This window comes from Populus nigra, chromosome 18, assembly GCF_951802175.1.
Source record: "Populus nigra chromosome 18, ddPopNigr1.1, whole genome shotgun sequence".
NCBI lineage: Eukaryota > Viridiplantae > Streptophyta > Magnoliopsida > Malpighiales > Salicaceae > Populus > Populus nigra.
This window is the reverse complement of record NC_084869.1, coordinates 8,376,702-8,391,901: the sequence shown is the minus strand read 5'-3', so window position 1 is coordinate 8,391,901 and position 15,200 is coordinate 8,376,702. Positions and strand designations below refer to the sequence as shown.

The 15,200-nt window shown below is 32.1% G+C and overlaps 1 protein-coding gene across 1 annotated transcript; it reads left to right on the top strand.

Moving 5' to 3' along the window:
* The first annotated feature begins 6,223 nt into the window (after window positions 1–6,223).
* LOC133678619 (calcium-dependent protein kinase 10-like) lies at window positions 6,224–11,028 on the top strand. Its single transcript, XM_062101000.1, has 7 exons — window positions 6,224–7,062; window positions 7,410–7,553; window positions 7,670–7,822; window positions 8,839–8,954; window positions 9,070–9,237; window positions 10,055–10,285; window positions 10,479–11,028. Exons 1-7 carry the CDS (start codon window positions 6,381–6,383, stop codon window positions 10,650–10,652), a joined length of 1,668 nt encoding a protein of 555 aa, XP_061956984.1. The 5' UTR covers window positions 6,224–6,380; the 3' UTR covers window positions 10,653–11,028.
* Window positions 11,029–15,200: the final 4,172 nt, after the last annotated feature.

Genomic DNA, 15,200 nt, shown 5'->3' with positions numbered 1-15,200 from the left:
TTTATTTATTCTTGAATCTTAGATGACTCTTGCAAATCTTTTATATATATATATATATATATATATATATATATATATATATATATATATATATATATATATATATATATATATCTTTTAGTTTTAGAGAACTTTTGCAAATGTTTCTTTACTTTTGATTTTTAGAGGACTCTTTCAAATATTTTTGAGTCATGGAAGACTCATAAATTTTTCTTTATTCTCAAGTTTTATAAGACTCTTGTAAACTTTCCTTTATTTTTTAGTCTCAAATGACTCCCATAAATGTTTATCTTTATTATCGAGTCTTAAAGGACTTTTGTAAGATTTTGTTTATTTTTTTTACTTCTTAATAATAATTTCCAAAATAGGACTTTCTTTACACATTAAGAACAAGATAGATCAACAAAGAATTTATCTATATTATCAAGATACATTAATAAAAGATCTCAACTATCTCTAATTGACAAAGAATATAACTTCTCTAATGAAAATAAGCAATCACTCTTTTTTCTTTTTCTTCATAGTTTTAGATTATTTCGTTTAGAACTATATAATCACATGTCAGCTGTTTGTTCTCCTCACTTGTCATGGTTTTTCTTATTTAAATAAAGGTTTAGAGTTTGTTTAAAGTTGGATAAAGGAGACTGATACTAATCCATGATTTTGAAACTTTCATGACGAAGTCTGGTAGTGTAGCCTAATCCTCATTGTTTCAAAATGACTCAAACTCATCTATATGTGTGATCTCTTATATAGACAATCTAGATTTGAAGATTTAATGGAGCTTTTTCGTCATTCAAACCATTAAAGGATCGGTAATTGCTAAAAAGACTATCTTACAATGTTAACGTTATCAATTATCTTATTGAACAATAAGTAATAATATTCTAGGTGTAGAATGAAAATAGTAGTTTGTTCATAATATAAATAAAATCACTATTTTCTATTCTTAAAAAAACCATATATAGATCAACCATAAAAATCTAGTATATGTGCATCAATACCACATTCTATTTTGACTAACTACCCAAAATAGTTATAACTTCACGTTAGATTTTAATTTGCTCTCTGTAAATAAAAAACACAAATGATACAAATTGATAAACACAAATAAGATTTAGATTTAAAATATAGATTTAAACATTGATGCACTAAAAATAAAAATAAAATGCAATAATGAAAGTAGAAAGAGAAGAACAGAGACAAGAGGATCTAGAAGAGATAACCCTAGAACTCTACCTGCCTCCCCTCTCTAACCTAAATGTAATGAATAATATTGTCAATTTAAAGTCATAGTTGTGATACCTATACAGGGAAATAAGTAGCGGCGACATACTTTACAAGTAACTAATATACTCGTAATATAATGAGTATTTTAACTTGTCTACAAATCACAATCATCTTTGTATTTGATGAATAGGTGTAGATAAGAAAGAAATTAAAGTTTTGTTTGGATCAGAGGTAAGACACAAAGGATTAGACAAAAAAGACAAGATAATGTGAGACTACACAGAAATGACTGAATATGGTTTTATTTGGTTCGGAATATAGAACTAGAATTTTAGTTACTATCTCTATTTAGTTATTGGAGACAAGACATGACAAAATGCTCTTGTAACATGTAGTAGATGGTAGGAGAATATTTTTTATTTAGTAAAGTTTGTTTTTCAATGAGGAAAGCATAGGTGATGAGAATCAAAATTATTTTAGCAAGGGTTTACATGTTAGTAAATCGTGTTTCATTTTATTTTGTAAATTTTCTCATTAGTAAGATTTCCTTACAATTCAAGGGAACTAGAGGCGGTTTTGGGTTATTTTTTCTAATATATAATTTTACACTAACAAGCATAATTCTCAACCCAACCATTGGATCGAGCTAACATTTTACTAAAGTTTTCAGAAGGCTTGTTTTATATTAGGTTAATATTTCAGGCTAATCGAAAACCAAGAAGGTCTTGCGATAAAGTTTAAAAGCTATTGTGTGAGAATTGTATTAGTTTCTTAGTTGATTTAAAACTTTCTTTTCTATTTTATTTAGAATTATTGTATTATTTTTCCAGAATTATTTAGGATGTTTTTTTTACCTATTATAAATATGATTATTTAGCTTGTATTTAAGTTTCTTTTATTTATTTTAGACCTTGGTTTCAAAATAGTATTTGTGTGAGTGAGGAAAATTCATACTTGTTGGTTCTTGAAAAAACTAAAATTGACTTATCAAAGAAAAATTATCTTTGTGGTATCTTCCTTATACTTTTCATTCGCAATTCGCCAATCATTGAGTAAGGTTCAAATTTCAATAGTATTGGTATCTTAGTTAAAAGTAATCATTATGTCACGCTTTATATCTCAAATTTGATTTTTAACTTTCCGAGATTGTGTTCAAACTTGCTTGTGAGTTTTTGGATTTTTATATCTACGGGGTTTGCATTGTTATCCAACAAATTTTACATAGTTTATTTTTCTAAAACTAAAAACAATTAACATGTAGACATTATTCAATAACTTTAACAATTACATTATATCATCATTTTTTTAAAACTCTCATACATTAAAGTAAATTTCTATATGATTAACCATACAAAGAAAAAACAATTAAAAAAAACAGACAATAAAATTTCACTCCAAATAGTCACTTGAAAAAAGGCATTGCTATAAAGCATAGCATGAGCCCATAAAAAAAAAAAAAAAACTATACAAGGAAGGTTTTCATGTGCAGGTGGTGGAGATTAAATTTTATGAAATAAAAAAAATAAGAAAAAATAGCTCTTATTTTTTCTTTTAGTCTTAACACTATAGATAGGTGGTTTACGCTATGTCATAAGCCAATCCAAAATTTTTCTTAGCATAAAAAAAATGTTCAAGCGATGGTAGCATTTTCAAATAAGAAAGAAAAATTCAAGATACGAGTCATTGACTTGACTGAATTCAATAAGATTGGTTAATTTAATAATATGATTTAAAAAAAACATTGATGATAAATAGATTGAATAATTTTTTTGACAATAATTAACTATAAAAAATGAACTGTCAATATCATACTTAGGAGAAGAAGAAAAAAATCATGTTGGAGACTCATTGTTGTTTTGTCGTGGACACTGTCCTAGCACTAGAAAGAGCTCACCAAAACGGTTCTAACACAGCCAAACGCTGCACGACGACATTGAAAGAAACTGTACACGCTATCAGAGCAACAATTCAAAAAACAGAACCAAAGAAAATATCATGACTTGAGCATCTCTTACTTATAATTAATTATTAATTCAAAAATAGAATTTCTTTTTTAAAAAATAAATTTAACACAAAAAAAATAAAAAGACCCTAGAAAACTTGTGTCATTTTCAAAACTAGTAAAAAATCCTATAAAAATAAAATAAAAATAATAATAAAGACCAATATTTAATTAAATAAGTTCTGAAGAATGAAACCAAAGAACCATGAGCTTAAAAAAAAAAAACCAAGCAAACCCGGATATCTCCAAAACATAGGTTAATCTTCCAAAATCATAACCCGTGAAATTCTAGACCCGGGCTCAATAAAGAAGCTAAATCCTCAACCAATATAATGTCGAAGGATTAAATCGAGAAAAAATATCAAATTAGTTTTTTTTTCCTAGCAAACCAGTGCGAATCTTCTAAACTTGGGTTAATCTTTCAAACTCGCAATCTGTGAAATTCTATGCCCGACCCAATCAAGAAGGTCAATTGACAACAAACTTAATGTTAAAGGATGAAATTCAAAAAAAATATCAATTTTAAAAAAAATTTAAAGCAAAAAAAATAGAAATTAAAAGAATCGGGATCAAATCTGATAGAAAAAAAATTAAAGGGGGATGAAATTGTAAAAAAAATTAATTTTAAAAAGTATTGCAAATAAAATAAATAACAATTAAAAGAAAGGGATGAAATTTGAAAGATGAAAAAAATAGAGGATGAAATAAAAAAAATCTAATTTATAAATAATTTTAAATAAAACAAATAGTAATCAAATGAAAAGGGACCAAATCTAAAGGAAAAATAAACTAAAGGATTGCTTTAAAAATTTACAAGGTCATGTGTGAAAATCGAGAAGGTAAGAGTAAAAAGGAAAGTAAAGGCAGCAGAAGCAGCCACGATGATTCAAATGCCGCCTTGAAAGCCATTGTTTGATAGTTGCATGCCCCATCACATGCCGCTTGAAAGGCACGGGTGTGTCTCACATGCCGACTCATTTGTTTTTTAAATAATATTTATATTTATTAAATAACCAGATTGCTCCCTTGCCAACTCAATTATAACAAAAAAATCAAGATGAAAATACAGAAAAAACCCTTATATGTCAATTAAAAAAATTGCTTTTATTATTAATTGAATCATTTTACTATGCTTTAAAAAGCAAAAATATAAAAAAGCTCTTAAATGTCAATTTAGTTTTTTTATTATTTTTAAAATTAATTTAATTATTATACTATATTTTAAAAAATATTAAGTAACCGATTTATCCCCAACAATGACTAATGGGTGATAAAAAAAAAGAAAAACTATTATCGCCAAGAACAAGTTTAATGATTTTTCTTTGAAAGACAAAATAATTATCGTTGTTGTAATCCATAATTATTTGTACAGAATTACCTGTGTCTTGGTACCGAGTGAAAATTTCCACCCTTCTATGTTTTAGAGGATTTGTTGGACTAATTATACAATAGTAGATTAACTGAATATTATATTTAATGTCTATACAAAGTCCACCAACCATCGACCTCCACGCTTAAATTTGGTAAGTAATAAATTGAATGAATATTATATTTAACCCAGGAGTTAATAAATAAATAAATAAATAAAAGTACACGCACTAGCAGAGCGTAGAAAACTCAAGATATCAAATCTAAAGAAGAATAGTTGAGAGATAATTATGGTTTGGTAATTCGAAGGGCAAATCTGATTTAATCATGATGCTCGTGGTTACTCAAATAATCTTGACTTGGAAGCCATTCAACAATAAGCCCAGTGAGGCATAGAGGATGGAGAAGTGGGGCTCAGGGAAGAGAGACCACCTTGCTTGGACGATCATGGCACTTGCTTTTGAGCGAAGAAGTCTCATCATTTCTGTTGACTTTGAGCATAGAATCTTAAATATTTTCCATGTGAACAGGCGATGGTATTTGCTCTGATGGCCGCTTCAGGAAGACCTTGGACTTTCTGCTGTCTTGACTGGGTCTCTCCCTCTGCTGCATCGTTCTCTCCTATTAATTATGGGTGCCCTCCATCTTTCAAACTCAATTCTTCCTTGTTTCTATGGAATTATGAAGTCAGTTTACGAGTTTTTTCTAGTCTGAACCTGTTACTACGAGTTTCCGACTAATCCAGTCGAATGTCAAATAATCCACCAAAAATTAAACCTTTTTTAGTGATGATATGCTCAATTCAAAGACTCCAATTCAAGATACAAGCAAGTCAATTGAGGAGTTGTTAATAGAATACTTGCCACCATCGTAAGACTATTTTATTTTTAATTAAATTAATAATTACACAAGTTCCCAGTGACTTTAATCGAACTTGTCACTGTTAAAAAACAAATTCAAAACCTTAACTAGATTGAGTGAGATATTTTGTTGGAGGCTAGGTTACACTTGCAACTAACCCACCAAGAGTCATAAGCTGTAAGGAGTTGCTATGAAGAAGAGAGAGACGAGCACAGAAGCGCAGGAGATGTTGAAGGCTTTGGAACTTTCCCTCCCTCGCTGCAAAGGAAGGCCACAATGCAATCGCTCGTTAGCCTGATGGATGCTCCAGAACTGGGAGTTCAAATTGAAGATTCTTACGAAATTAAATTTTTGTAGGTCTTGGTCAACCAGTAGCCACCGTGTGTTCTAATCTGTTGACCTACTCCAATACTATCACTACAACAAGGAGCAACATCAACGGCTGAGGCTTCCATTTTGTCCCCCCCCGACATCAGCATCAACAGGGAATTAAATTCATGCAAGTGTTTGGTCTTTTACTATGATTATCTAAGAAAGAGAGAGGGACTCGCCGGTAAAAAGAAATTAAAATTTAAATGGAGAAAAGGGTTGGTAAGTCGTGGATGATTGCTTGATGAGGCGTGTATTCATGGCAGTAATTGATAATTTCCGCCGCAAAAAATAAAAAGTCATCCTTTTGGGAATAAATAAAAAAATAAAATAAAAAAACCAACGATGAAGTGTCGCATATTTATAATGTACTTGGTATATAATAAGGTTGTCATTAAATTAGATATTTCAAAAAACAAACAGAGACCACTTTTCTCCCCCTTCTTCCACTGGACAACCACCCTCCTCCTCCTCCAACACCACCAGAACAACACACCGTTTCTCTCTGTCTCCGCCTCTTTCTGTTAATTTCGAACTAGAAGAAAATAGCATGGGGAACTGTAACACCTGCGTAAGACCAGACACCTCACCAGAAGACACCAAAACACACCAAACCAAAACCAAGAAACCAAAAAAGTCAAATCCTTACTCAGAAGACTTCCCCCACCACCAAGCCACCACCAACAACCGATCCTCACCTGCTCCGATCCGGGTTCTAAAAGACTCATCTGTCCCACTTAGCCACCGCCCACGAATCTCCGACAAGTACATACTCGGCCGTGAACTGGGCCGTGGAGAATTCGGCATCACATATCTGTGTACGGACAGAGAGAATAAAGAAGCATTAGCATGCAAGTCAATTTCGAAGAGGAAATTGCGGACCGCTGTGGACATAGAGGATGTCAGGAGAGAAGTGGCAATCATGTCTACTTTGCCTGAGCATCCAAATATTGTCAAATTGAAAGCTACTTATGAGGATTATGAAAATGTGCATTTGGTTATGGAGTTGTGTGAAGGAGGTGAGCTTTTTGATAGGATAGTGGCTAGAGGGCATTATAGTGAGAGAGCTGCGGCGCATGTTGCCAGAACCGTTGCTGAAGTTGTTAGGATGTGTCATGCTAACGGGGTTATGCATAGAGATTTGAAGCCTGAGAACTTTTTGTTTGCTAATAAGAAGGAGAATTCTGCTCTTAAGGCTATTGATTTTGGCTTGTCGGTGTTCTTTAAGCCAGGTATGCTGCGGATATATATATGTGTTTTTTTTTTTTTTTTTTTGGGGGGGGGGGTTAGATTTGGAGTCTTGGTGGGGTTCTGGTTAGCTGGAAAATCTTGTTGTTTAATTTTGATTCCGAGATTTGGTGTCTCTGTGTGAGTTTTCGTTAACTGGAAAAATTTGTTCTTGGACGTGGAAATTTTGTGTGTTCTCTAGAGCAATATTGCTTTTAGATCATTGTTTAAGTTTTATTTTTTGTTTTCGTTAACAGTTTTGATTTGCTAGTGAGTTTTTGTTCTTTTTGGATGATTATTTATTTACTTGTTCCTGAGAGTTAAATTTGAACTTTTCATTTTTTTGTGACAGAGGAGAGGTTTTCAGAGATAGTGGGGAGTCCATATTATATGGCACCAGAAGTGTTGAAGAGGAATTATGGACCGGAGGTTGATGTGTGGAGTGCCGGAGTTATTCTTTATATTTTGTTATGTGGGGTTCCTCCATTTTGGGCAGGTACGTCTGTCACTTGACCTAGTTATTGTTGACGAGCATGGTGATTAGAATAGAATGTTTTGGGATTGGATGGCATCAGATTTTGATTTCTTTTTTCTTTTGATTTCTTGTGGCAGAGACCGAGCAGGGTGTTGCTCTTGCGATTTTGAGAGGGGTGATTGATTTTAAGAGGGAACCTTGGCCCCAAATTTCAGAGAGTGCTAAAAGTCTTGTTCGTCAGATGTTGGAGCCAGATCCGAGAAAGCGCTTAAATGCTCAACAGGTTCTTGGTATGTCCTTTTACAGCTTGTCAAATTGGGATTTCCTGTTTTCTTTCTGGTGGCATCATGTTAGGGAAGTGATGGTTCCATAAGCCTTAAACAGTGGAAATTGCTGGGGATTAGTTGTATCTGAGAGATGATATAGGTTTCTCATCTTCACTTTCTAAATTATATTATTTTATTCAGAGGATAACAGAACGTTTGTTATATTGCTGACAGTGGTTTCAGATAGTTCTAGACATTTAACAAACAAGGATTTAGTACCATTTCAATCTTGTTCTGACCACAAATACTAGGTCTTCCTTCCTTTCATTTTTTTTTTTATGAATGGAGGTTTGGGATCTAGTTTTGGACAACTCAGTGGCCAAAATGCAGTATTTCTATGCTACCAAACTTCCTGTCCAACACTGAAATGCTGACAAGTTTACCGAAGCTTGAAAAGATTTTAGAACTTTGTCATCGGAATTGGTGAGGAAAATGTTCACTTCGTACATTGAAGTTCTGTGTTTCGAGGGGATTAAGGATTGGTGATGTGGCTTCAAGGAAGTTTGCTTGATAAAAAAAATTAAGCAAGGCACTAGCAGAGAATATGACCATTGTTTGTTCTTGTTGTGGGGATATGTCCACAGATAGCGAGAATTTTAAGCTATTTCTGACCAATTTAGCGGAGGATTATTTTGCTTCCATTTCAATTTTTGTTCAATGCTGATTTTAGAATTAAAACTAGTTCAAGGAGAATATGTAGCACGGTGGAAAAACTGTGAAATATCTACTTGATGGGATATTCTTAGGTTTCTCTGTTACTTGTATCTTTTGAATGGTTGAAAAACTAACATGGTATGATAAATTATTTGTTAGTGGGTGATATCTTTTAAAATCCTATATTTCCATAAGCTATTAGATGTTTATATTATTCCTTGTAATACAGCTGTATTCTTTGGAGACTCAATCTATCCTGCTCCTTGGCTTGTTTTTGTGAAAGATCTGGACAAGCCAACATTTTCTTTCTTTTCATTTGCTGACAGAACATCCCTGGTTACAAAATGCAAAGAAAGCCCCAAATGTCCCATTAGGAGATATTGTAAGGTCAAGGCTCAAGCAGTTCTCTGTGATGAATAGATTTAAGAAGAAAGCATTGCGGGTAAGCATCTCTAGTTCCTTTGTGTGTAATTATCAGCTCAAATTCTGATCATTAATGTAGTTTAGGATAAAATTAATCAATTGAGAGCAACACACTTTGTCCAATTATGCTGTAGGTAATTGCAGAGCACCTAACTGTTGAAGAGGTTGAAGTAATCAGAGATATGTTTGCATTGATGGATACTGACAATGATGGTAAAGTAACATATGAGGAACTGAGAACTGGTCTTCGGAAGGTTGGTTCACAGTTGGCCGAACCAGAGATAAAGATGCTGATGGAAGTGGTAAATCCTTGTGTCTATCATTTTCTGTGTTCAAATCTATTTATGCTCCCATTTTGATTTGGTGTTATGTATGAAATATCATGTCCCGACACCACTTATGCTGCTTTTGGATTGGATGGTGCATGCTTCCATTGGATCCCACTGCACTCTGAAAATCTGGTTTAATCAATACTTGATATTTTATGGCTATGCTAAATTGTCTGGAAAATATATTTATAAGAAATTTTAAGAATTATCTTCTTCTTATTGCTTTGTCATTGTGTACAATACCTAGGTTTATATATAACAAAGCTTATTTTCATAAGCAATGCTTGTTAGTACTGTTTACTTAATCCTTTATGACGCTGTATATGGTTATAGAAAATTTACAGTGAGATTTGTCAATTTTCATAGTCAAAATTGAAATGACAACAGTACTCTTTTCTGCTCCAAAGTCATGGTTGAAGTGCTCACAACTCCGTTCATTTTGATAAATGCCCCTTTAGCTCTTCTTCACTGCTCTAGAATGATTGGAATGCTTCATGCTACTTAGGGTGAGTTAGGTGTTGCGGTTAATCCACCAAAATACTGAACACCCACCTACTAGTAGTTGCATGCATAGTTTGGTTTGGTTGTCCAGTGGTTACCACCTTCTGATGAATTGAGTATCACAGTTTTCTCGCTGCCTTCCACCGTTGATTTTCTTACAGTATTTTACCTTTAACATCCTAGCATTCAAAGAATTAATGGCTACTTTATTTTTAGGTTTTTCTGAATAATTTTGAGGTTGAATCTTAAGCCTTATTTGTAGAACGTGACAATGTTCTTTTTTCTGCAGGCGGATGTTGATGGGAATGGAGTATTGGACTATGGAGAGTTTGTGGCAGTCACAATTCACTTGCAGAAGATGGAAAATGATGAGCATTTTCGCAGGGCATTCATGTTTTTCGATACAGATGGTAGTGGATATATTGAATTAGATGAGTTACGAGGGGCATTAGCAGATGAATATGGGGAAACTGATAATGATGTGCTGAATGACATCATGCGTGAAGTCGACACTGACAAGGTATGACTTAATCTCATTATCTTTCTGAAGATCCAATTTTTCAGAAACATCACTGTCAAATGGTGCAGTTTAGAAATATCCAAATAATGCTAAACCAAATTGGGGAAGCTTGAAACGGTGCAAGAAGTTTGAAAGTTGTCGCTTTTAAATCTCTCTCTGACTGTCTCGTATTATTTCACATTTTTATTTTCAGGATGGTTGTATCAGTTATGAGGAGTTTGTTGCAATGATGAAAGCTGGAACTGATTGGAGAAAGGCATCTCGACAGTATTCAAGGGAGAGGTTCAAGAGTTTGAGCCTTAACCTGATGAAGGATGGTTCATTGCATCTCCACGATGCGTTCACCGGTCAATCTGTTGCTGTCTAAATTATTGAGTTCGTCATATGTTCTGCTTGTGCTCACTAATGTTTCTGTCCTATCATTGATATATTCAATATTTGAAGAATCCGGATTTTGTGTCACAAAATGCAAGTAATACATTCCACATTCAAGAGACATAAATGGATATTGCTGGGATCAGGATTACAGATTGAGATGGCATTAGGCTGCAAGAAGCATGCATAGGAGGTACAGTTCGTTGGCTTACAGTTGTCGGATTATGGTGGCAAGGCAATCTCGGTTTCCAAATTAATTTCATATTTTTTCTTGTACATCTTCTGGGTTCTTGGTGTTAAATATTTTCTTTTTTCTTCCTGTGCTTTCCTGACTCTATGCAGATATCCATTCGAGTTTGTATTTGCAATGTCGCCAGCTCTGAGTTATTGAGTTTTTTTTTTTTTTCTTGAGTTCTGAATGGTGGATATTCTTGCCAAGATCAGTTCCAATATGTATATCCTGCCGTGAAAGTTACTATCTGAAGCTAAAGACTTTTTTATCAGCAACAACGCGGCTATGCCTATCACGCCATTTCGACAGGGAACGTGAAGATAACTTGTTGCTTTCTTGCTGCTTACTTAATCGTGGAAAAACCCTCCTTATCCTATCATCAATCGTCAGTATAAACAAAAGGTCTAACCGACAGGCACAAACTGTGGTCTAGCGACTCAGATTGTCCACAAATTGACGCAACCCGTGTTGAAGAAATCAACGATTCCATAAATGGAATAACTCGATTCCAAGATAATGACAATGTAGACGCAGTCCTCCCGTGTGACACGATGACTATTCTTGGACGTTGAATTGAGAATACTTGCAGATTAGGGTTTCCATTGGATGTTGTGAGCCCAATATAAAGAGTGGTTTCCAGGCTCCACGCCATGGAAATGCCAGTTTCTATGTCCTTTTGTGATCCAGTCCAAGGATGTCCATCTCATCTCAAAAGTTTCTTACAGCTTTGCTAGGTGTTGTCTTTTCGAGTCGTGACGTGTGTTCCAAGCTATTGTTTCTTGCTCTAGCTGTAGGTGAATCTTCCTTCGAATTTCCTTGTGAAGACTTGTACTGCTTGGTTAGAGAAAATATTGTACCCTAGTTTGGTTTGAAATCTCCCAAATTAGGGCAAGCGTCGAGCACGCCACAAAAAGGAGTGAAAATATTGTAGATTAGGGTTTTATGTTCTTTTTTTTAAAAAAAAGCTCAAAACTAATTTATGAATTAAAAAAAAAAAAACAATGAACCTTCAAATCTTTGGATTAGAGCAACCTTCAAATCAGATCTTATAATTAGAGGCCTAACATCATCTTGCACGTGGACCCTTAAGAGATGAGCCAACCCTTCGTGTATATTTCTTGGTCTTTCATTCTCAGCCTCTCATGAACGGCCTTCAGCTTGGTGACATTAATTGATCTTTTCAGTTAAATTTAGAGTATGTTTGGGAGTGTAGTTTAAATTATTTTTTAAAATATTTTTTATTTAAAAAAATAAAAAATAATTATTTTTTTAAAAATATTTTTAAAATTTAAAAAACAAATAAGGCATTTTAGTATTTTTAGTATTGAAGACAATGTTTTTTTCCCTTCACAACACTGCTTCGCAACACTATAGTGTCTTAGATTCAACTAGGAAATCCACAAAATGACACTAAGACAATGGTAGTCTTAAATGGTGATAGGAGGTAGGTAACAACTATTTTTTAAAGAATTTTTTTTGTTCGGAAAAGTATTAAAATATATTTTTTATTTTTTAAAATTTATTTTTAATATCAACTTATCAAAACGATCTGTAAATATTAAAAAAATTAATTTAAAACAAATAAAAAATTTAAACTTTAACCAAAAAAATATTAAAACTAACTCTCAAACACACTGTCCTATTTGTAAATATTAAGAATAGCTCACGTTAGTGTTTGTGTGTACCACTTGTTTTCAAGCTTTTGGGAATTAATTATTTAATCTAATTAATATCTAGATATTATAATTCTTATGTTTAGAATAAAATATTAAACTAATAAATTGAATTCAATTATACTATTTGAAATATCTATATAAACAAATTGAATTAACAATTTTGATCAATTTACTCTTAATTTAGAAATTATTTTGTTACATAAACCATTTTTTTACAAGAACCCTTATATTTATTTAAAATGACATAAAATATTTATTTTAAAGAAGTTATAAATAGACTTTTCTCATGTTAATTTTTTATTAAATATTTATTAAAAAATTCTAAAAAAAATGGGAGAAATTTGAAGTTTAATTTCTAGCAAATAAAATATTACAGAATTAAATTGAAGAAAATAATATAATACAAAAAGGTCTAAAAACCAGCTCTAAGTCCACTTGGATTAGCATGTGAGATATGTAACCTAGTTGTTGTGATATCAGGGTAATCTATTCAAAAAAACAATTAAGTAAACTATAAAGATTAATCATCAAATAACTCAATATATATTAAAGGGTTATATAACCAAATCATTTTAAAAATTAATGAAGAATCTAATAATAAATAAATAAATAAATAACAAAGTTCAATCTCTAATTAAATAAATTTTAAGAGTGAAACTAAAAAATATAAAATTAAATTAAATTATAGGATATAAAATGTGATTTTCCAAGCTATGAAGACAGTGTAATTCACGTCAAATGTAAAAAAAAATTAGATCAAAAGTTTGGTACAAATTGAGTCAAAATTTTAATTTAATTGAAGTTAAAATATTTAACTTGTGGATTCAAATTTATAAATCTCATTTTGCAAAAAACTGGTTCATATCAATTTCACCGAACATACTTTTAAAATCTCTTTGAGAAGGAGTCATTATTCAATTTAAACCTAATTATTTCAGTTGATTGATTGATCTCACCCACAGCTGGAGTTGATGCTCGTCCGCAGCCAACACTCCTTCCAGCAAACATTACTCCTTACTTTCTGGGGTCCCTACCTTCAGCTTCTCTTCCTCTGTTCGTCTTGAAACTCCCAAGTGTTAGAGAAGAAGGGCAAATTCCGGCGTAGCAAAGTTCATCAGATCAGCTGTACCACCACAGCATACATGTGGGATGAGGCACAGAGCATAAATTAGTGAGAAGACAGAGATGTAGCTGAAGATTATTCTCCTCCTAACTCACCAACTCCTACCACTCTAACCGCATATAATCATTTTCGATTCAGTTCAGTTTTTATTAAAAAAATAATTAAATTAAATTTTTTTTTTAAAAAACCAAAACCAGGTCAAACCGACCGGTTTTGGTTTGTTTTTTAGGATCAAAACCAGTTCAAACCGGTTTGGCTCGGTTTTTTCGGTTTGGCTTGGTTTTTTCCGGTTTCGGTTCGGTTCGGTTCAGTTCTTTTAGTTTTAGGCTTACAAAACCGAAACCGAACTGACCAGATTTTTCAAAATTTTAATCGGTTTTTTTTCACAATTTGATTTTTTCAATTATATTTTTCTGATTTTCTTGATTTTTTTGGTTTTTTTACCTGCCCCGACTCTAACTACTAAGCTACATACGTTGTTGCTGCTGCTAATTCCATGCACTTTCTCAAAGGGGTTCAAAGATCCTTTTCATCTTTGAAAAATTACAAGTTTACCAATTTATTTAGCTTGGAAAGAATAAAAGGTGCAAGAATCCATGTGACAATGTTTTTTTAGCTAAAAATGGATAAAAGGTTTTTGGTGATTAAAAGTGGGAGAGCGCATGTGATAAAGTTAATGCTCTTTATTTAGAAAGAGATTGTGTGGTAATACCTCTTTTTTTTTTTTTACTATGTGTAGATTTTGGCAATAAAAATAATTTAGATGGTAAAAACCGACAATTAAAACTTTGAAAAATACATATTAAAATTACTTTAAATATACATGAAAAAATTCCTCCAACATTAAAACTTTGAAAATACATATTAAAATTCATTAATTATAGTTATCATCAAAATAATTAATTCATAGGTGCTAGTGACCTTTGTGCTAACAATAATTCCGAATATTACCATAAAAAACTCTAACATTGTTTGAAAATTGTGACATATTCAGATAGTTTTTTAAAAATTATTTTAACATTCAGGGATTAAAATGTAAAAAAAAGTTTTATGCTTGAAACGTAAACATCTAAAACTATAAGGATCAAATGTGTAAAAAAAAAAATTACAGGACAATAGCGTATATTTCCATGCCTCGTGAGTACTAGAAAAGACGTTGTGAAAGCACAGTATAAACCACAATTCCTTACGCTCACCTCTTCTATTATATTCTATCATATAATAATAGTATAAATATTTGTTTTAATTGAGTTTATTTACTGAAGAAAGAAATTTGATCATGCAATTTTATCTTATTTTCAATCGGAACCCAGTTTATGAATTGTTAGGTAAATTGATTTTTCAAAAGGAATTTTGATAATATAAGATGATTTTTCAAAAGGAATTTTGATAAATGAATTGTTTTATGATTTGACAAGATAAATATCTTTGGGAGTGTTCTTGTATTTTTATATTCTCATAAAAGTAGATTGAGATTAAGAAAAAAAAATCAATTTAATTTTGTGTTCT

Bases quoted from the DNA above. Each gene is read 5' to 3' on its own strand.
- LOC133678619 (XM_062101000.1), top strand. From the start codon at position 6,381: ATGGGGAACTGTAACACCTGCGTAAGACCAGACACCTCACCAGAAGAC. The intron at 8,955-9,069 runs GTAAGCATCTCT...ATTATGCTGTAG, and splicing joins TTAAGAAGAAAGCATTGCGG to GTAATTGCAGAGCACCTAAC. The intron at 10,286-10,478 runs GTATGACTTAAT...TTTTATTTTCAG, and splicing joins GTGAAGTCGACACTGACAAG to GATGGTTGTATCAGTTATGA.